Below are 21,679 nucleotides of genomic sequence, written 5' to 3'. Positions count from 1 at the left end.
TACTCTTACATAATGAAATTTGTCAAAAATATCCTGCAGGAGCCCTTTTTTTTGGTGTTGTTACCCAGACTCACAAATCCAACGCTCCAAAGACACGTTAACAGAAAAAGAGAGCAGCGTCCGACAATTAGGCTACTCAAACCCCGAGTCAGAAACATTAATTCCCAAGCTTAAAATACAATTAGAAACAAAACAAAGCAGTTGAGCCAAGTACTTTCACCGGCAACAAACAACTAATCCCCACACACAATACCAACAGCACTGCACCACCCACACCCAACGCCTTTTGTGCAAAGCAGAGGAGCGCCGTCAACACATGAAGCAACAGACACACCTCCTGCTTCAACTTACCGCCCCAGTGGCGCGAGACGAGCAAGAAGCAAGCAACGTCGTCGTCAAGTGACGGCGTGCGTGCCCGGAAGCCGAAGGGGCGGCTGGGAAATTTCTCCTCTGGCTCCGCCCACCGCCGGGTTGCCGCAGTGAAATTGGGCGCGTATGCGCAGTGACGTTCCTTTTTTTGTTGGAAGGTAAGGGCTGGCATGGCGCGTGGTTCTCTTCGGCGATAACTTTAAAACGCCCTTTAAAACCGGCAGGGTAGTGCGGCGCCGGAGCGCGGACACGAGGAGGAGGAGGACAGTTGAGTCTGTCCGTCCGACGGACCTTTGGGTAGGAGTGTGGGTGGGTGCGTGAGGTTTTTTTTTTTTTCCCCCCCTTTCAGGAGAGGGGGGGGGACTACTTGGCGCTTTTTTTGACCGTTGCGGGGGGGGACTAGAGAGGGACAGAGCCTAAGAGGGGGAGGGGACGGGCGTCTTGGAATGAGTCGGTTGCTGTATTTGCGGCCTCGGTGATGGCGAAGCCCTTGAGGGCCTCGTGCAGCTTCGTTGCTTTTTTTTTTTTTTTTCCCTGTGCCTGTACACGTCAGTAGCGGAGTGCTGCCGTCCGCTTAAGGTTGCTCTCATCTAAAGGGGGGGGGGGGGGCGTCGGGTAGAGAGAATTGTGCTGCTGTGGGTTAGGACAGAATGCGTGCGTGCGTCTACCGTGCTGCCGCCACCGCCTAGTTCATTTCACTCACTACTACTAGCACTTAATTAACTGTGCAGTGAAATTGAAAGAACGCGATGCAGCGTGGAGGCCGCTGACTATTTTCGTCAATGCGTCTTAGATCTGCCGTTTATTGGCTGCTGTGGTAGTTTTAGGCTTGGCCGGTTGTAATCGGGAATGAAGCGGGGGGGGGGGGGGCGTTTATTTAAATTTTCCTAAGAATCCGTAAAACCCGTGTCAAACCTAATTTGTAAACGGAGCTGGGTCTCTCTTAGGCCCGGAAGAGAGCCATGACTATGCAAGGGTCGTGAGTGACTCTCGATTTCCGTTTCCTGTATCGCCGGGGTTCAAGGTGTATTTTTCCCCCCCTTTCAGACACGTGTGCAGCAGGGCGTGGGATTGGGATGGGGGGTTGTTCCGCGCTGGCTGTAGACAACATAACGCCTTTAAAGTGGCTTTCGCTATTGAAAGGCGTCGGCATAGTAGTGTGCGTAAAATGCCGCCCCAATTCAATTTGACTGTTTTAGCAGCGGCTTTGCGACAAAAAAAAAAAACTACAATAAACTTTGTTTTAAAATCTTTTAGTACCCCCCCAGTAGAAATTTGCAAATATGGCCGATGAGGTTGACTTTACCACTGGAGATGCCGGGGCTTCCGCCACTTTTCCCATGCAGTGTTCTGCTCTGCGCAAGAACGGGTTTGTGGTACTGAAAGGACGTCCCTGCAAGATTGTTGAAATGTCGACCTCTAAAACTGGCAAGCACGGGCATGCCAAGGTAAATATAAAAATGTAGTTGAGTTTGCATGCATTTGATGTGGAGGGCCTAATGCCTCTTTTTTTAAATGTTTTTATTTTAAATATACTTCAACAAACTTCAGGTAAGGTATGTAATAGTATATCATATAGTTATAAGAACATATTAATACAGAGAGTGCAAAAATAAGAGCATAATACTAGTATTGAGTTCAAGAAGCAGTAGGCATCAAATGACTTCCAAATTAATGTTTTTGGAGAGGGATGCATATTAAATAGGCTTGTTCATATTAAACAAGATAATACAAAGGCAAAGCTTTGTCTTCATCTGTAAGATCTGTTACTAAGCCTGAAGATTTCCATATTTGGTGTTTTAAAGATATAGGTTCATGAGTTTAAAGATTACAAAGGTCTTTCTAGATGTCTGACCAAAATAAAGTAAGATTTAGGCACTTAATAGGACCAACATAAATCTGAAGGGGTAGATCCACAAAGCCTAGCTTTTCTTGGTGTCCACAAGGAGCTGAAGGCCTGAATCCTTTGTTATAAGCTGTGCAACCTTCTCAAATCCAAAATTATACATTTTTAACGTTTATATTTTCTAAACTGCATTTTCTTCCATATTTCACAATTCCTGAAATCATGTTTTTCAGTTGAAGTATAACACTGTATAGATGCTGCAGTTTTATTTTTATTATGATTTATTTACTGCCTTTTTGGAAGAAATTCACTCAAGGCAGTGTACAGTAAGAATAAATCAGACATGAATAGGCAATTACCACAGTAAAAATGTTCAAATTGCAAAAAGTATGGCATAGTATACTAACAATGTCAACACAATATGTATGAAACATATAGGTAAGAGAGTAAAAAGAGTTAGAAAGTAAGGTGGTTAATTTAAAGTTGCACTTGAGGTCAGACATGGTTTAATGTTATCCCAGCTAGGGTAGAAGTGGGTAAACATGTCCTGCTGTAGTATGTGCAGCCCGTGCCACTTTATTTCAGTTGTTTCATGGATCAGGTTTGCTTAATTTCTCTTCTGTGCTTAGTGTGGTAATTCTAGAACACATGTAGACACACCAGTAAAACCTTTTGAAAGCAATACTTGCAGCTATGTTATTTTTCTTTGTTTTGAATACACTCTAATCTGGTTAATCCAGACTGAGCCTGACTGTTGTTTTGAAAGGTCAGGTATCATATCTGGTCTGTTTATAACTTATCAGATGTGTTAATTTTTAAGCTAAATTCTTTAATGCTAATTTTTCCTATTCATGTGAGCAAAGTATTTTGTGCTGTTATAAGCAAAGATGAAAATAAGGTATATATGTGGCAATAAGTTTTAGAAGCCAGAGAATTTTTTCACTATTTTCTTTAGCGTGTTTTCCCAAATTTGCAGCACAAGGTGCAACATTTTAGGCTATGACCTAGCGCCTAGACATTTTGTAGCAATTAAATATTTAAGCACACAAATGCAGTAGTTTTAAGGTGTACTTCACTTTTTGCTATAGGCAAATTAAAAAGTAAGGTAATTCTGCCCTTTCAGACTTCTAGTTCTCCCTCATACTTTTCATACAGTGCAAGGGCATACTTGGTGAGTCACTTGTTCTCATCCCATTCTTCCATAGTTTCTTTGCTTCTATGTGTGGTAGCAGATAAGGATTGTCACTCTGAATGTGTTCTGTTGATACAGCAAATGGTATTTCAGCTGACACCTGTTGATAGAGCAAATGGTACATCAGCTGGCAATACACATAACTGCCTGATATTCAGCTGGCGGTGTTCAGCCTGGGTATTCAGTGCCAGGCCATATCAGGCCACCGGCATTGAATGTCCAGTTTTATTTTTGGCTGCTAAAAAGTAACTGGTTAAGTCAATATTATATGCACCTGATTTCGTAAGTTAAACCATAGTCAAATGGGACTGCTGTTTATGTGGCCCAATTTAACTGGTTATCTTAAGTGGTTAGGCGCTGAATAGCTGTGCCTAACTGCATGCATGTCACCCTCCCCCAAGTTGGCCAGCTTTATGGTTAGCCACAAACAAGCTGTTTAACTGGCAGTGACCAATTAAATAGCTTTGAATATTGGCTATATAGTTTTTGTTAAACTTCCCTTTAGTTTTTATTTGGGGTCCTCCACCTTTTCAGTTGCACTTCAAGATAAGTTTACATTCAAGGCATGCTAGGTATTTCCTTGACCCTAGAGGTCTTACAATCCGCTACAATTGCTAATGTGTTGTAAACTAAGTCCTTTTGCATAAAATGGAACATAATAAAATGTGATAATGGCATTAGTGTGCACTAATAGATCTAGTTACTAATGTATTTACCCTAATTTGAAGCAGTGGATGGTCGAAGGTCACAAAGCAGTGGGATTGAACCCTTGCCTCCCTGGTTCTGAACCCACTGCTTGACCCATTCTCATGATCAAGTGAATTGGAATAGAATAACTTTAAATATGTTCAGATTGTTCTTAAAGAATTTTGATTACTGTCTTCCAAGCTTAGAAACAAGTAGTGAACCTAAGCTAAGGGTTAAAGACTGAGCCTGCCATGAGTGGGAAAGCGCGGGGTAAAAAAAATGGCAGTAACTTTTGAGCAGTTTGTATCCAGATTAATTTATTACAAATTAACCAGCATTAACAGTTGTTTTGATGCTTGTTTAATTGTTTTTGTACATTTCTTCAGCTATCTTTGATATAAAGCATCTTCATTTTGCTAATCAGAAAAATGCTTTCCTTGTTCAATTTTTAGGTTCACCTGGTTGGTATTGATATTTTCACTGGTAAGAAATATGAAGATATTTGTCCCTCCACTCACAACATGGATGTTCCAAATATTAAGAGGAATGACTATCAAGTGAGTGAAGATGCCTTGCTGTTTGGCAAAAATCTGATGTCAGTGTCTTTTTCTTACGAGAACAAATTGCCAGTGGGTCACCTGGTAGAATTTCTATAGTATTAACTTTTTTATGGACTTGTCGATCTGAATGGTGTGTTGTGGTTTCCAAGACTAAAGTGGAGAATAGTACCACCTGGCTAGTCAAGTTTCCAAAATATCCACATCAATATGCCATCAGAACAGAAAACGGCTACCTTAGCTTCAGGAAGAGGCTAAAAACCTTTCTCTTCCCAAAGACTGCTTCATATCAGTCCATTGACTTCTGTCTCTTGGTTTCATCCATTATCCTTTCCTGTAATGTTTTTGGTCTCAAGCATTACACCAGTGGTCTCTAATTGTTCTCATACCTCTCATTAACGTTATCGGCTTTTGTCTTGCGTAGAATGTAAACCGCACTGAATCTTGAAAAGGGGGATATTAGCAGTATACAAGAATTGATTTGATTAGAAGTATTAGCTTGCACTTCTCCATTGTATGCAGATCTCTCATACATATTCATTGTGGGTATCCTGAAAACCTGACTAGATTTGTGGTCCCTGAGGACTGGGTTGAAAATCACCGTTTTGTGGGTAGCAAAAGTTGTCTTAACCTTGTTTCCCCACCAACTTATAAGGTACAAGGGTGTGAATCGGGCCATGCAAAATCTCGAAGCAATAGTCCTCCCGCTCTTGCTTCTGAGTCTATCAGGCTGAGAGTTGTACCTGCTGCATTAGTATTCAGAGAACTAGGAAGCTCCAGTGCATGCCTAAGGGCACATTATTGGCTTCCAAAAGGTTCATTTCCTCCCACTGGATGAAGTCCATAATAGCTGGTCTAATAAATTAAGAAAAAATGGAGAGGCCACAAGTTTAAACCCATGGTGCTTCAGACACTGTTCTTTGAACCAGTGCTGTGAAATCAGTACTTCAGACCCTTGACGCAGACACTTCTGTTTTTCTACTGTCCAAAGTGTATAGTAAATCTAAGATAAATTAGATTAATTACAGAAACATAGGATATTTATGTACAAAATTTAGGACTAATAAACCACATTTATTGGAAATTTGAACAAAAAAAATCAAATATGCAGTAAACTGTTATGCATTTAATAGTAATTCATATAAACAAGAAAAATAAACAACTTGTACAGAAAAGTGGAGTGGAGGAGTGGCCTAGTGGTTAGGGTGGTGGACTTTGGTCCTGAGGAACTGAGTTCGATTCCCACTTCAGGCACAGGCAGCTCCTTGTGACTCTGGGCAAGTCACTTAACCCTCCATTGCCCCATGTAAGCCGCATTGAGCCTGCCATGAGTGGGAAAGTGTGGGGTACAAATGTAAAAAAAAAAAAAAGCTAGTATACAAGGAAAAACAACCATAAGTTACAAAGAGGCATATTTTCAAAGCACTTAGCCTTCAGTAGGTTTCTATGGAACTTTGGAAGGCTAAGTGCTTTGAAAATATGCCTCAAAGTAACCTATAGCTATCAAAACTTTTACATTGTAATACATCTAGCTCAAGCCCACAAATATTCTGGAATCCAATAGCACACAGGAGAAATCTTTGAAAAATTTGTTCTCATAAAAATTCGCCTCTGTTAAATCCTCCTTCATGGATGCCCTCAAATATGATCTAATTCTCAGCAAAGAACAACCTCAACACTAACTTGGGTCAGTGGTAAAGTAGTAACCACTAGAGCAATGTCTCTAACAACTGAAAAGGAGTGGCTTTTTGCATGGTTAGTTGTGACAAATTATCAAATTCAAGTATTAATGCAAGTGAGAAATTAAGTTGAAATTTACTCAGTTTGTGTTCTCAGAGGAATCCTTTTCTATGCGGAGACAGCTTTGCACCTTCTTTTTGATGCAAATATCAAAATCAAATTCATCCTCAGTTGATGCTAGTGCTGCAATGTCTTCAGCCTCAACTTCTTCCTTCCAACATTCCTGCAACCCATTCATCCTAACTGCTACCTCAGAGCATTTTTCCCTTTAGTAAGTAAGCTGTTCATCTAGAAGAACCCTCTGTGGTTGAATATTCTGACCCATTTAACCTCTCAACTTACGATTGTTCGATCTACTTTCAGTAACATGAACTACTCCTAAGCATCTGACAAAGGTACTCCACTATTACAAAACAGGGGAAGTCTTACGAGGTCTCTAAAAGCTTCCAGGTAGCAATGCAAAAGAAACATGTTGATCAGTGTTTTGGATTGATGAAATGAAACTGGTTCATCCACAACCACACAATGTACATTTGGAGAAAAGGTGAAGTGTTGGAAGAAAAAAGTTTTGCCATACTGGGACAGATGGTCCTCCAAACCCAGTATCCTGTTTACAGCAGTGGCCAATCCAGGTTACAGGTACCTGGCAAGATCCCAGAACATTAAAATAGATTTTACATATCCTAGAAATAAGCAGTGGACCCCCCCCACCCCCCCCAAAAAAAGTCCATTTTAATGGGTTGTGGCCTTTTCTTTTAGGAAGTTGTCCAAACCTTTTTTAAACCCTGCTAAGATAATGCCTTTACCACATTCTCTTACTACTAGAAATTTCCAGAGTTTAATTACGAGTTGAGTATTCTCTGATTTAAATTTACTAAATAGCTTCATCATGTGCCTGTTAGTATTTTTGGAAAGAGTAAATAAGTGATTCATGGCCACCCATTCCATTCCACTCATTTTTATAGACCTCTGTCATATCTCCCCTCAGCTATCTCTTCATGCTGAGGAGCCCTAGCCGCTTCCCATCTCCCTTATCATTTGTAACCCTTCTCTGTACCTTTTCTAGTTCCACTATATTTCTTTTGAGATGCAGTGACCAGAATTGCACACAGTATTCGAGGTGCAGTCACACCATGAAACAATACAAAGGCATTATAACATTCTCATTTTTGCTTTTCATTCCTTTCCTAATAATGCCTACCATATTTGCTGTCTTAGCCACCTCTGCACACTGAGTAGAGAGTTTCAACTTTTCAGTGATAACACCTAAATCCTTTTCCTGGTCGGTGACTCCTAATGTGGAACCTTACATCACGTATTTATAGTTTGGGTTCCTCTTTCCCCATATGCATCACTTTAAATGTCATCTGCCATTGGATTCTCAGTCTTGTAAGGTCATCTTGCAATTTTTCACAATCCTCTTGCGATTTTAAGAACTTAACTGTGTCATCAGCAAATGTAATTACCTTGCTAGTTATTCCCATTTCTAGACATTCTGCAGAGGTCTCAACACAGAACCCCTCTACCCTTTTCCATTGGGAATACTTACTATTTAACCCTACTCTGTTTTCTGTCTTTTAACCAGTTTTTAATCCACAATAGAACACTACCTCCTATCCAATGACTTTCCAATTTCCTCTGGAATCTTTCATGAGCTACTTTGTCAAATGCCTTTTCAAAAACAAAATTCACAATATTAACTGTTTCACCTTTTATTTGATACATTTGTATCCCACATTTTCGCACCTATTTGCAGGCTCAATGTGGCTTACATTGTACAGTAGAGGCGATCGCCAATACCAGTATGAACAAATACAAAGTTAGGTTAATGGCAGGGTCATGATCAAGGGTGAGAGGCACATTGGGGTTTGAAAGGGAAATGGGACTTGATTTACCGCCTTTCAGAGGTTTTTCCAACTACATTCAAAGCGGTTTACATTATATACATTGTACCTGGGACAATGGAAGGTTAAGTGACTTGCCCAAGGTCACAAGGAGCTGCAATAGGAATTGAACCCAGTTCGCCAGGATGAAAGTCTGCTGCACTAACCACTAGGCTACTACTCCACTAGGAACAGTCCATCTAGATGCCCTTGCAGATCAGCAATGCAGCCGCGCAGGCTTCTGTTTCTGTGAATCTGACGTCCTGCACATAAGTGCAGGATGTCAGATTCACAGAAACAGAAGCCTGCGCAGCCGCATTGCTGATCTGCAAGGGCAGGCTTCTACATGGAATGTTGCTAGTGGAATAGCAACATTAACATTCCATGTAGAATCTCAAATAGTAGCAACATTCCATGTAGAATCTGAGTGAAAGGGAACTGGGACTTGATATACCGCCTTTCAGAGGTTTTTGCAACTACATTCAAAGCGGTTTACATATATTCAGGTACCTATTTTGTACCAGGGGCAATGGATGGTTAAGTGACTTGCCCATATAAGGAAGATGGGTTAGATTATGTCCAGTAAGTACTTATATATTATGTTGTGGGGTTAAGGCATTTAGGTTGGATTGTTAGGGTATGCCTTTTTGAATAGGTAAGTCTTTAGGAGTTTTCGGAAGTTTAGATGGTCATATGTTTTCAGGGCGGTTGGTAGTGCTTTTCATAATTGCGTGCTTATATAAGAGAAGCTGGATGCATAAGTTGATGTATTTGAGTCCTTTGCATGTTCACCCCTTCAAAGATATGTAGTAGATTGAGGCAAGATTTCCCTCCACTAGATCACCCCTTTGCTTAATAGCAATCAAGCTTTGGGGTTGTGTGGTAGCCAGTAGCCCACATATTGTACAGGTGAAAGGAATAATGGATTCATCTAAATATCAATGTTCTGAAAGATTGGTAGTAAAGAAAATGTAAGTTGAAAATCTGAAACCTACTTCAAAATGAACCATGAAGTCATTGTGGGGGAAAAAAATGCTCCCCTGACAAATATTGAAAGTTTTATGGGGGAATCTTGAAAATGGAGTACATGTAAGGAAACAGGCGGCTTTTTTTTTTTGGGGGGGGGGGGGATAATGTTTCAAAAGCAAGCACTCTGAACTGCCACAGCTTGGAAGCTTTCTCTGAAAAGAGTGAAAGTTTTGACTGAGTGTCGGGGCTTTTACCTGCGATATCCATTGTTTTTGTGTTAAATCCGGAAGACATATTTTCAAATGGAGGAGGAGTGGCCTAGTGGTTAGGGTGGTGGACTTTGGTCCTGGGGAACTGAGGAACTGAGTTTGATACCCACTTCAGGCACAGGCAGCTCCTTGTCACTCTGGGCAAGTCACTTAACCCTCCATTGCCCCATGTAAGCCGCATTGAGCCTGCCATGAGTGGGAAAGCGCGGGGTACAAATGTAACAAAAAAATAAAATAATGCGTAATTGCCATTTTACTTAGTACCCTGTAAATGTTGGTTTCTGTTCGCTTAAGGATTCATTGAAACATACAATTTAACCAGGAGTTCCTTAATTTGCACGCACACACATTGTAAGTACGTACCACAGAATAGATCCCATGTTGATCTAAGGCATGTAGTCAGGGCTGTCAAGGGATCAGTGAATCCCTAGCAAGGTGAGCCTTAAATTGCTCCTTTTTTTTTTTCTCAAGTTGTGCATAATTGCTGCAGACCACACCAGGAAACAGCAAGTAGGGAGCAAGTGAGGTGGGCAGGTGCAGAGGTTTGATGCACTTCCCATGTTCTCAGCAGCCAAGTGAAACATGCCTGCTCAGCTTGCAGTATTGTGCTAGAGCCTACCTACTTGGCAGGTACTCCCTGCTACACCAGGCCTACTGCTGAACCACACATGGGCAGAGGGGGGTGGAGAGAGAGTAGCACTTTTGTAAAAGTATCATGTACTAACGGTGGTCTCTTCTTTTTAATAGCTCCTTGATATTAATGATAAATACATGTCCCTTCTGACTGACGGTGGTGACGTTCGTGATGATCTCAAAGTGCCAGAAGGTGACCTAGGAAAGGAAATAGAATCAAAATATGACGCTGGTGAAGAGATGCTGGTAAGTTGAATATGTTGGTAGGACTTGCATGGCATTGTGAGAATTACAGCCTTGATCCACAACATGTGGAAGGCAGCTTCATAAGTTGTGGGGAAGCGGCACAGTGCAAATTTAGTCTTACTGTTAAACTTTAGAAATTATTCAAACAGGTGCAGTGTGTTAGTGATGCATGAACGGTCAACATTCTAAAATAAAAGGAATCTTTAACAGAAAAAAAAATAGGAAAACTTAACTCCAAGCAACGGTTGAGTAAACATTTACGTTGAACATGAGTCATTTTATGGTATATTGCTCCCAGTGGAAGGAGCATCATCGGGCTGAAAATATAAAAATAAGGCAGGCCAAATTGGCAGAAGGATCACACTTTGTAGAATCGAGCAAGAACTTCTTGCAGGAAACAAAACAGCCTTTGGAATTTCTGTGGTAGCAAGGCATGTGATGGTATATTCCAGTGCTGCTACTCGCCTACTAGAATGAAAGTGAAATATTAGGGGAGCATGTAAAATTAGAAAAAAAATGATCTATTAATCATGTTTGGGTAAATGTCTTCTCATCAGGACATGCTAAAGTTGTGTTCTTCATGTAAGGGCCAGGGATTGGTGGTGGCCCATAAGAACAGCATTATGTAGTCAGGCCAGTGGGCCATTACTTTTTTTCCCTAACAAAAGCCAATCCAGGTCACACATACTGGCAGAAACCCAAATAGCAGTATTCCATGCTACCAATCCCAGGGTATGTGATGGCCTTATAAACTTGCCCAAACCTTTTTAAACCCAGATATACTAACTGCTTTTACCACATCCTCCAGCAACGAGTTCCAGAGCTTACCTATTGTCAAGTTAAAAAAAAAAAATCCGATTTGTTTTTGTATTTTCATGTAACTTGTCTGCTAGTCTTTGTACATTTTGAAATAGTAAAAAAATTGATTCACTTCTACTTCTACACCACTCAGGATTTTGTAGACATCAATCAAATCTCTCCTCAACTGTCTCTTCCAAGCTTGAAGAGCCCTAACCTCTTTAGCCTTTCCTCATATGAAATTCCATGTGTAAAAGGGAAAAGGATAGTGATGAACGGACAGATGTTTCCAGAAATTATGGAGGCTTAACAAATTGGGGAACACAATGGGTGATTTCAAATACCCTGATATTGATTGGGTAAATGTGGGGCATGTAAGGGAGGAAACATTCCTTGATGAACTGAAGAACTGCTTTATGGGAGCGGCTGGGACAGGAGCCAACAAGAGGGGGAAGAATTCTGATGGAGGTCTATAAAATGAGTGGCGTAGAATGGGAAGATGTGAATCGCTTGTTTACTCTTTCCAAAAACAGGACTAGAGGCACGCAATGAAGCTACAAGGAGAAAATATTTCTTTACTCAATGTGTAATCAAGCTCTGGTATTTACCAGATGTGTTAAAAGCAGTTAGCAGGGTTAAGTCCATAAGCCATTGTTAGGATGGACTTGGGAAGATAAACTGCATAAAATATATTGTACTGTTTTGGATCTTGCCAGTACTTGTAATGTGGATTGGCCACTGTTGGAAACAAGATGCTGGACTTGATGGACCTTCGGACTGTCCCAGTATGGCAACTCCTATGTAAGCTTATGTTCTTATGCTAGTTTATCTCCTTAAGCACAGGGATCACCAAATGTAGCATCTTATTTAGGTCTTTAATGCTTGGCTGGCCACATTCCATTCTACCTAGTGTATAAACAAGGTCAACAGTTATGATCTGCATGTTCAGGATCATACAGTAATCAATGGGGCATACTAGTGATGGACCATAGTATGCAAATAGAAATACAGGTAGTTACTGATTCAGGATGAGCACCCAGGTGTGGTCATCAGATATCAGCTTTGGCTTTTGTGCGGTTCTGGGTTCTTTTTTTTTTTTTGTCCCAGGCCCACTTCTCAGGTGCAGTGGGTTTTGTAGCACAATAGTACAACACAACAAGGTGTGGCTTGGAAAAGGTTATTCTATATAGAAATAGGCTTGCAGCATTTAGGACAGAAAGGTATTGCAGTGCTTCTTCTGTGGGTCTGTCTGCCTGTCACTCTGATTCTGTGTGTGTCTTAGTGTATGACCTTTTGGGGGCTAAGTAGTGGTACGTGTGTATATCTTTTGTATGCCCTGTGTCCCTCTGGGTTTAAATATCTGAATTTTTCCCCAACACCAGTCTGTACAATTTGGTCTATTTTGATTCTGATGTCTTTTGAAGGCACAGTTTTTGGAGACAGTGGTCTGACTTCTGTTCTCCTGAGCCCTTCTTCTTAAGACATGTAAATGTAAAACATCACCAGGGAGGTGGAAGGAATGTTGTAATCTCCCAGAGACCTCTGGGTAGGCCCTGGATCCTTAGGCTAATTCTTAGGTTCGTCTCTGAACTGCACAAGGTAATGCTGTCACTTAGTCTGCCCATACCTTGAAATTTCTAGGCAGATTAATGTAGCTAGTCATACCTGAGATGTACCTCTAATATAAACAAGGGGAAAACCATGTTCCAAAAATGGCTGTAGTGTTCAGGTGGCAGCAGTTAGTATTTTTTTATATGCTGGCTATCAGATGAATTGTACCTGGATATTCCAAGCGAGCACCTATCCAGGTACTGGCACTGAATATCCAGGCAGCCTGTGGCCTACCGGGAGTTACCCTACTATTGCAGATAGTGCCACTGAAAATCCAGGGAGATAATCTGGTCATGTGGTGCTGAAAATCTGCAGATCACCTGGTCTGCAGGAAGTAAATGGGTAGAAGTGTCTCCTACCTAATCTTCTATTGAATATTGTCCCTCAATTTTTTAGTTGCTCCAAGTTGTCCTCACTAACCCAGATATTCTACCTGTCTCAATACTTGTTAAAATAAAAACCCAGTCTTTGAGGATATTTTATCTATACAGAAGCGTGAGCAGAGTTCTCAAGTACAGGCCTCAAATTCTTGGAATACAGCAGCTGAGCTTACCTGCTCCCTATCCCCCTATGCTTACTGTAGTTCAGGAGTTTGGGGGGTGGGCCGGGTGTAGGGAATAATGCCTTACAAGATCTGCAGCAATTTTATTTAGAAACCTGGTTTTAATGGAAGAGACTTGGGGTATAGTAAATTAGTCCTTGAAGGTACCAGAGCACAAGTCTGAAAAGCCAGCAGACTTTCCAAAGCATGCTGTCAACAGTGTGGAGGCAGTTGACTTTCTTGCTTCACACATCACTGACATTGGTCCACCCCAGTCTTTTTCTATTTCTCCCCTCCATTCTTCACCTACTCTCTAATTAGTTATGAAGTGCAGAACTTTGGACTCAGTTTCATGGTCACAAAACATATGACTTGACCAGCCTAAAGTTCCTGCACCCCATGGCTGAAGCTTAGAGTGAAATCACAGGGTAATGGGAGCTAGAACAGCTTTGTTCCACAGCACAAAAAAACATTTGAAGACAACCAGGTTCCAGTGTGTGGAGTTTCTAGGTGACATGGTGCCCAGGATTTGTTTATCTCTGCTTATTTGAAGACAACCAGGTTCCAGTGTGTGCAGTTTCTAGGTGACATGGTGCCCAGGATTTGTTTATCTCTGCTTTAATCTAAGTAGACTAGTCTTAAGGTTTAGAGCAGCATGCTGAAAAGTAGGGAAAGGCTCGTTCAAATACCACTAATAACTGTTTGACCTTGGGCAAGTCACTTAACTCTCCATTGCCTGATTACAAGCACACTAGAGAAAAATACCTTTTGCTCAGGTGTGAGCCAAAACCAAATCTTAGCAATTTGTTCATTTACATGGCAGCAGGCTAGGTTGCCAGTCACTGTAATGACCATATAACTTGAAAAAAGATTTATAATGGAGAGAGTGGAAAAACATTCAGGTACCACTTACATTCTAAGCTCACTTGGGCATGGGAGTAACTTATACATATAACTAGCATTGAGTTTTGAATTTGGAAAACTGACGTAATCAAATGCAAACGCTTGCATGAAACAGATATGTGGAAACCAAGGCCAAATGTGCTTATGTATTTGAAAATTAAGGGAGGCAAAACTTAGCTGTATGGTTTAGTATGTGGGAGTCTACACTTTTTAGAATTTTTTTTGGCGTCAATAAAGCAGATTCAAATGAAGAGAGCATAAGCATTACAAGTTAAGATGTAAGGCAAGCCAAGAGAATTTGAAAAACTTGCTAGTGATGGCACAAATAACTCAAGTATGTTTATTTTAAGAAGCATGGGAGAGTGCGAAGCACTAGATGAACTGCTATGGTCATATCAGTGCTAACTAAATGAGTTTTTTTGGCTGTGGCCTGTGCTGAGGATGTTGATACCCATGTTAAAAATACTTGATTCAGATGCCCAGAAGCAAATCATTGTTATCCTAGAAAACTAGAGCAAAATGTCAAACTTAAATTAACATATCACAAGAACTGGATGATATTCACCCCAGAATTCTGAAAACTCAATTTCAGGAATGGAATTTGATGTGGTGGTCTTCATTGAGCTGATACTTGCCTGACAAATTATAAACTATTCTGAAAAAAAAGTTAACTGGACATATGGATGAATACTAAATCCGTGTTGCCTTGATGGGACAAAAATCTTGCCTCACCATCTTTAGAAAAGCTAGTTGATATACTATAACTAATGTAGAAAGTTTTATATTTGTGTGCTTCAGGGACCTGTACTGGGGAAAGGATCTTGGAGTCTTTGACATCTCAGTTCAGTTTGTAGCAGCGATCAGTCAGTTTCTTAGCATCCCCACCAAACCAGCCCAGAACGTGTGGGTTGTGCCAGTAGACCAGCAGGAGTTAAAAAAAAAAAAAAAAAAAAGATTGTATGGGCTGTGAATATAGCAGAGCTTTTCAAAATTGTCAGATTTTCAGGATACCAGCAATGAATGTGCATAAGTAACACACAAACTTGCTTTGGGCTCTCCATAGTTTTCAAGAACACATTTTTTTGGAAGCCTTGGAGTACGAGTTAGGCCATTGCTGTGGGGGAAGTGTTGCCCACAATTTATCCCAAATTGCCTGCATTGACAAATGGGACAGAATTGCTAGGGAACAAGCTCAGTTCAAATAGCTGCTCTTGTTCTTGTGTACATAAAACATAACTGGTACAGGGCTTCCTTGATGACCCCAGACAGGTGGTCAACATTTACAGGATGAATCTTTATTGTAAGTAAATTCACTATCCAAATACATTACTGGCTACAGTGTTAGGGGTTTGGAAGTCCTGGACTAGTGCTCCTGTCTACCAAGTGTGCCATTTCTATTTTAGATTCCTTTGCTGCTTGTTCGTGCTCTTTACCTTTGTCCAAGGACATCTTATTAGATATTTGTGCTGCTGACTAGCTGTCTCGGCCAAGCCAGTACCACAGTCCTTCAATTCTATAAATAGTGGTACTAATGCACAGTTTAGAAATGAGCCCCTGAGAACAAAAGTGGGCCAGATCCACTGTTAGTGGGAGATATTGGCCATCTAAGTTGCGGTATATATTTCATGAAAAACTAGTGGTGTGGTAGCCATGTTAGTCCACTTCGAAAGGTAATAAATAGACATAACTGACATGAGCTTGCAAACAAGGTCTAATTATAGAAATGTTGGTATTTGAGCTTGTCAACACTTGTAGTGACTGTGCATGGTTTAATATTATGCGAAATACAGATCAGCAACAGCCTACTGAAGATTACATAATGTGATTTTTTTTTTTTTTTTTTTTGTTTCCCCCCCAGATTTCAGTCCTGTGTGCAATGAGTGAAGAATGTGCTGTAGCCATCAAGGCCATGACCAAATAAGCAGGGATCACCAAGCTCGAGCTGTCTGCTCAGGTCCAAACAAACCATAGATCTAAAATTTGGTTCTGATTGTCACCAAAGCTATGGCCTTCACAAACAACCTCATTTCTTTTTGAATGGTGTCAAAATTGTGCTGGATTCTGGACTAACCTTACAAGTTAACTGGCAAGTTTTCAAAATCACTGAGGTTCTGAATTCTTTTTAGTAGTCTTACTCTTAACATTCCTATAGTTTGTGGGTCCAAGACCTTATCTTTAGTCTGTTTCTTTTTGCTTGAGCATATCTGTTTATATGGACAGATTAGGCTTTTAGTTAATTTAGTAAACTGCACCAGAAGTTTAAAATGGTTTTACTTAAGCACCATTTTAAGATGGTTGAATTACACACAATCTGAAATGCTATTAACTTATAGAGCCAATTTAAATTATATACAGAGCAAAATTCTTGGACTGAAACTGAAGTGACTTTTTTAACATGCCAGTTGGTTTGCTCTCCTCCTTCCCCCTCCCCCCCCCCCCCCCCCCCCAACTGATAAATCTTGTTGGCCATGTGCAGCTCACTGTTACCTCTTTCTTTATACCAACCTGACATATTGTAAGCTTTTATCAAATGGCATCAGAAAGCCTGCCTGTGGGTTATACAGATATTGTTTTCTTGGGTTGGTGCTGCACAGGTTAAAGAAGAAAAAAAAAAAGGCACAGAAGGGGGGAGTTCGCTACAGATTTTCACTCGAGGCCTTTGTTATCAGACAAAAACAAAAAAACAATAAAAATAGAAAAATACAGTTCGGTTGCTCTTTTTTTCTTTTGTATTTATCTTAAAATATTAAAAGGAGTAAAGAACTTCCCAGGAATTTATTTCCAGTGCTTCCGGGTTTGACTTTTTTTTTTTTTTTAAATTTTAATTGCAAATACTTGGTTTCTAAGTTTGCTTATAGTAGTGAATTTTTGACATTTAGAAACAGAATGTAACAATTTGTGTGGGGAGGGGTGTAGTCCACTTAAAAACGTACTGCGTGTTTTTGTTTTTTTTTTGTGTCATAGTTATTGCAAGTTCATTTAAGTTTCAAATGTGGACTTGGAGGAGACATCAAGATGTAAAATTAACTTATGATTTTCATATAGAATTGTCATTGTTACATTACAACATAAGAGCCATTGGTTTTATAAGAACTGTAGCATATAAGTTTATTTCTGGGGAGGAGGAAGGGATTGGCACAATATTCACTGTTAGACAGCCAGTTCAAATTGGTTATGACCAAAGTTACTGCTATCTGAAAAGAGTTGTGGCCTTGAGAAATGAGTTGCTGGTCTGTTGGGTTCCTACTGGATGAGGTGTGCACAGGACTGAAACACTCATTGGCACAGGCTCTAAAGACTGAGTAGGTATAAAACAGGTTAATTCAATTACCTTTGTCTTCAGGGCATGGTGTAGACACATTGGTAGTGCAGTTGGGAGGGGGGTAGGGAGAGGAATCTTGCACTGCCACTATCTGTGCAGTACCTGTTATGTGGACTAATAAAGGACTTGGTTTTCAGTGCTGTTAAATCTGGCACATTTAACATGCACTAAATTTCACGTATGGAAATACATTTCCTCATTTCACTGTTAATGAACCAGTCAGAAAGCTGTTCCATTAACTTGCCTTTGTGCATCTCAGAGAACTAAAAGTTTAACAGGAAAGTAATTTTTGTAATTGCAGAACTAGCAGAACAATTGCACATAATTTTCAGAAAATATCTGACTTGTATCTTTTAGAGCCTATAATCTGTCTTCTGAATGTTAATTATGGGCAGCAATATTTTTGTGTAACTTCTTTTTGCAAAACTTGGTTCTTGGTGTTCCTCTTCTGAGCACATCCATAGTTAAAAATTACTGTAACCTGTGAAATAACACTTGCATAGTATTACCCACAGGATTATGTGAGTGAGCACTTCTGCAATTTCACATCCTTACTTTGAAAACGGCAATATGGACATATTGTAGAATGAATTCATATTTGGCAACAAAACATGACTGGTCACTGAAACGAGAACAGCTAAGAACTCTATACCCCTTGTCAGACTTTATAACAGCATGGTTTTGTTCATGCTGTAAAGTTCATATCTGAACTAATTTGCTCTTCACATGCAATAACTCTATATCAAGGTTATTAAAACTAAAACACCACCCCATTGCTAGTAGTCTGAGTCTGTTGCAAGACTTGTATTTCAAGCTTACAGAAGCTCAGCATTATTTCTCTAGTATACCTTTATTTGCTTTATGCATGGACTGATCTTTTAAAGCACAGTGAACCCAACTTCAACATTACTTCTGTGATACCTTTTGCCTGTTTATAGGTACTTTTTTACCTGTTTAATCATGCAGTTTGTAGTAGTGAGCACCAACAGGAAGTTAGGCCAAGTTTATATATTATAGTGCTCTAATACACGAAAACATGGGAAATGCAGACAAGTTCTTATGTGAACTGTAGTGTAGCTTTTTAATTTGATGGAAGGGAAACTTGAAAAAGGTCCCTCTGTTTAAAGTTGTTATCCCAGTTCCTGTAGAAGTGTTTTTACATAAGGGAAAGACTAGCAGTGTTGGTCCCAGGAAGAAGTTTTAAAGATTTAGGTGAGAAGGACCAACATGACAACACATGATACACTGCACAGATGCTATTGTTCAAAGGGATCAGAACCTAGAACAGATATAGGTGTGAACATATATATTTGAAAGGCACAATTAAGAGTTTGCTAAAATTTGAAATGCTGATATTAACATTTTAAGTTGAAAGAATTTCTGCCTTATTCGCTCAGTATTTTGTGAAGCTACACATACAACTGGACTTTAATAAAAAGAATGTATGTGTGTCTTGATAACTTTGTGCGTCCTCTTGTTTTTTTATGGTACACAAATTTACTGCCAAGTATAATTTAACATTGTATATAACCAAACACATGTTGGCTGTATGCAGTTATCTACAGTGTTCTCTGCGTAATTTTCAAAGAATCCTGCTATTGAAATTTGTTGGGTAGGTGTATGTTCAAAAATGGTAATTTAAAGTTTAGTAAAAATATCAACCAGTTGGCTTGTATCGTCCTCCCTTGTGGCTCAGGAACTTAACTGTCCTGTGCCAGCCTTAGTTATGCTTACATAGTACCTGTCTGCACCTTTCTATAAAGACTTCTGTTTTAATTTTAAAATTTGCCATTTAGCTGCAAATCGGTAAGACATACCACCAAAATGCTTATTTCTAAAATGTCAGTGGTTAATTTGTTTCTAGATGTAAATCGGTGCTGAATATTTATATAATTCAGAATACGTTCCTAAAGTCACTGCTGGACAAATAACCAGTTGATGTCACAAGGTGATTTCTAGGCAGCATGTCATTGCTGTGCCCCTCCTGGCTGACAGGAATAGTGTTAACTTCTCGCCTAGTTTTTTTTTTTTTTTTTTGGGGGGGGGGGGGGGGTGGGGCGGGCAACCTGGCATCTATTTCAAGGTGGTTCTTGATCTGTTCTAGACCTGATTAGGTGGACTTTCAGGTGGTATGCAAGAAATCCAATTAAAAAATCAGGGTAATCTGGTACCATATGTAGCGGTCTGTGGCTGTGAAGGAAAATGGAAGTGAAATGAGTTGCCAGCTGCCAGTGAAGCATGGTTTATTTAAATCTTAGGTTGACCCATAACCGTATCATTTAGTACGAACCCAAGCAGAAAGATATGAAACTGATATTTCTCAAGTTATGACCACTAGCTTGAAATTCAAGCTTAGGTTGCTTTTACATGATTTCATTACTAAATGTCCTTTCTGGCTAGCTATTCAAGCATGAATAAAATTCAGCTAAGGTGACAACTTGGTTATGGCTACGGAAAGCATATTTCTGAAAATACTTGGGTTAAGCATGATCAGTGATAACTACAATTTTCCCAGATGCCTTGCAGCACAGCTAATTTTGTCAGTTAATGATGCAAGTGTTACCTTTTGACAAATTACCATGCTTTCACTTCTGAACTGGAGTGTTTACTTATTACTAAATCTAGATTAGTATTACAAGTAAATGCTTTTCTGAAGGTTGTCCCAGAAAGCATGTATAAAAGTGAACACAAACATTGTTAATTTGAAAGATACTTCTCCAGAACAGTAATATTCAGAAGCTAGATAAAATACTATATGGTTATTGAAGAGGTACAGAAAATGTTAAACTGATTAAAATTTAACAAATGTTTTGTAGGTTAATCTTAGATTTAGCTTTATTCCAGTGATAGTCTGCAGTTTTTTTCACAATAGGTTGTAGGCCTGATAATATGGAGTAGAAATGCCGAGCATAACATGGACTTGATGGAAAATGCCATATTAACTGTGTACTTCACCATGCACATTTAACATCTCATCTGTAAAACATGTATGACAAATTGTTTTTGGCTTTGGTAACGGCTGGTGCATCATGATATCAATGTGGTGCTTTTTTTTTTGCTTATCCATGTTGTAGCCATAACTTTAGTATTCTACATCCCTTATACTGTGTGCTGGAATCTTTAAATGTCTGGCAAAACAGTTGTGTAAATTTTTTAAATTAGTAAATGCAAAACTAAGACAAATAACTCAGTACAGTTAGCTGGGAAGATTTTATAGTAGATGTCTACTGATTTGTATGTCTGTAATACTAAATTACTGAATGGTAATGGCTATAGACCTAAAATATAACTGAAAAGCTACATTTTTAACTGAACATTTTAAGAATGTAAGGGGGAATATTTTAACATATTGAGGAAACAATCCTACAAAACAATTTGAGTAAGATTGTTTAAAATGTACAAGACAGATTTCCATAATGTTGCTGATTGAAAATGTAAAGGAGTATTGCCTTTTAACAGCGTAATGGGAATTAATGCAAGCTTCATTTTATCACTTATAAAATCTGTTGTTGCAAGAAAACATTAAGTTGGTTCTTCTATCTGATAATTTTTGTGCAATTAAGTTGGCTTTTAGTGACCAGGGCTGTTTAAAATTAAATAAATCCAGTAGCTGCTTGTGTGGCATCTCAGTCTCTGAGAAATGTTTATTCTGAGCTTGCTCCATGGGTGGGTGGATTTAGATTTTCTGGGGGACATGGAAACATCTAAACTTATGTAAACATACCCACCTTTAATTTTTTTTTTCTTAGTTCTGGTTTTTGGGCTTTAAGAGTTTACATAAATCTAAAATTCATGTCCTGTTACCTTCCAAAACTTACACTAGTTTTGATAAAGTATAATTTTGCACATTGTTTGGTCCTGTTTTCTAAGGTTCTAGTGTATTTAAATGTAACTTGCCATGAGCTAAATCTTAATAAACTAAAAAAAAAAAAAAAATCTGGACTCCTTTTGAGTGATGCATTGGCCCTATTGGCCTACATTTGGATGATTGCCTGTCAACCAGGTCTAAATGTAATGGCCTCAATCGATGAGTGCTGCATTAACTTTAATTACATAAATTTCTAATGTATATACTAAAAACCTTTACTCCCAGCACAATAAACTCTCTACATT

At 39.4% G+C, this 21,679-nt stretch overlaps 1 protein-coding gene across 1 annotated transcript; it reads left to right on the top strand.

The window, feature by feature from the left end:
- Positions 1-456: 456 nt before the first annotated feature.
- On the top strand, positions 457-19,026 carry EIF5A2 (eukaryotic translation initiation factor 5A2). The gene is made up of 5 exons (XM_030216451.1): positions 457-527; positions 1,627-1,817; positions 4,547-4,651; positions 10,260-10,391; positions 16,103-19,026. Exons 2-5 carry the CDS (start codon positions 1,653-1,655, stop codon positions 16,163-16,165), a joined length of 465 nt encoding a protein of 154 aa, XP_030072311.1. The 5' UTR covers positions 457-527; positions 1,627-1,652; the 3' UTR covers positions 16,166-19,026.
- The last annotated feature ends 2,653 nt before the right edge of the window (positions 19,027-21,679 follow it).

Source organism: Microcaecilia unicolor, chromosome 10 (assembly GCF_901765095.1).
Source record: "Microcaecilia unicolor chromosome 10, aMicUni1.1, whole genome shotgun sequence".
NCBI classification, from domain to species: domain Eukaryota; kingdom Metazoa; phylum Chordata; class Amphibia; order Gymnophiona; family Siphonopidae; genus Microcaecilia; species Microcaecilia unicolor.
The sequence above is the reverse complement of the archived record's forward strand: the minus strand, read 5'-3'. Positions and strand labels throughout refer to the sequence as shown.

Excerpts from the sequence above, each read along its gene's own strand:
- EIF5A2 (XM_030216451.1), top strand. The coding sequence starts at position 1,653 with ATGGCCGATGAGGTTGACTTTACCACTGGAGATGCCGGGGCTTCCGCC. Across the intron at positions 1,818-4,546 it reads GCAAGCACGGGCATGCCAAG|GTTCACCTGGTTGGTATTGA; the intron begins GTAAATATAAAA and ends TTCAATTTTTAG. Across the intron at positions 10,392-16,102 it reads ACGCTGGTGAAGAGATGCTG|ATTTCAGTCCTGTGTGCAAT; the intron begins GTAAGTTGAATA and ends TTTCCCCCCCAG.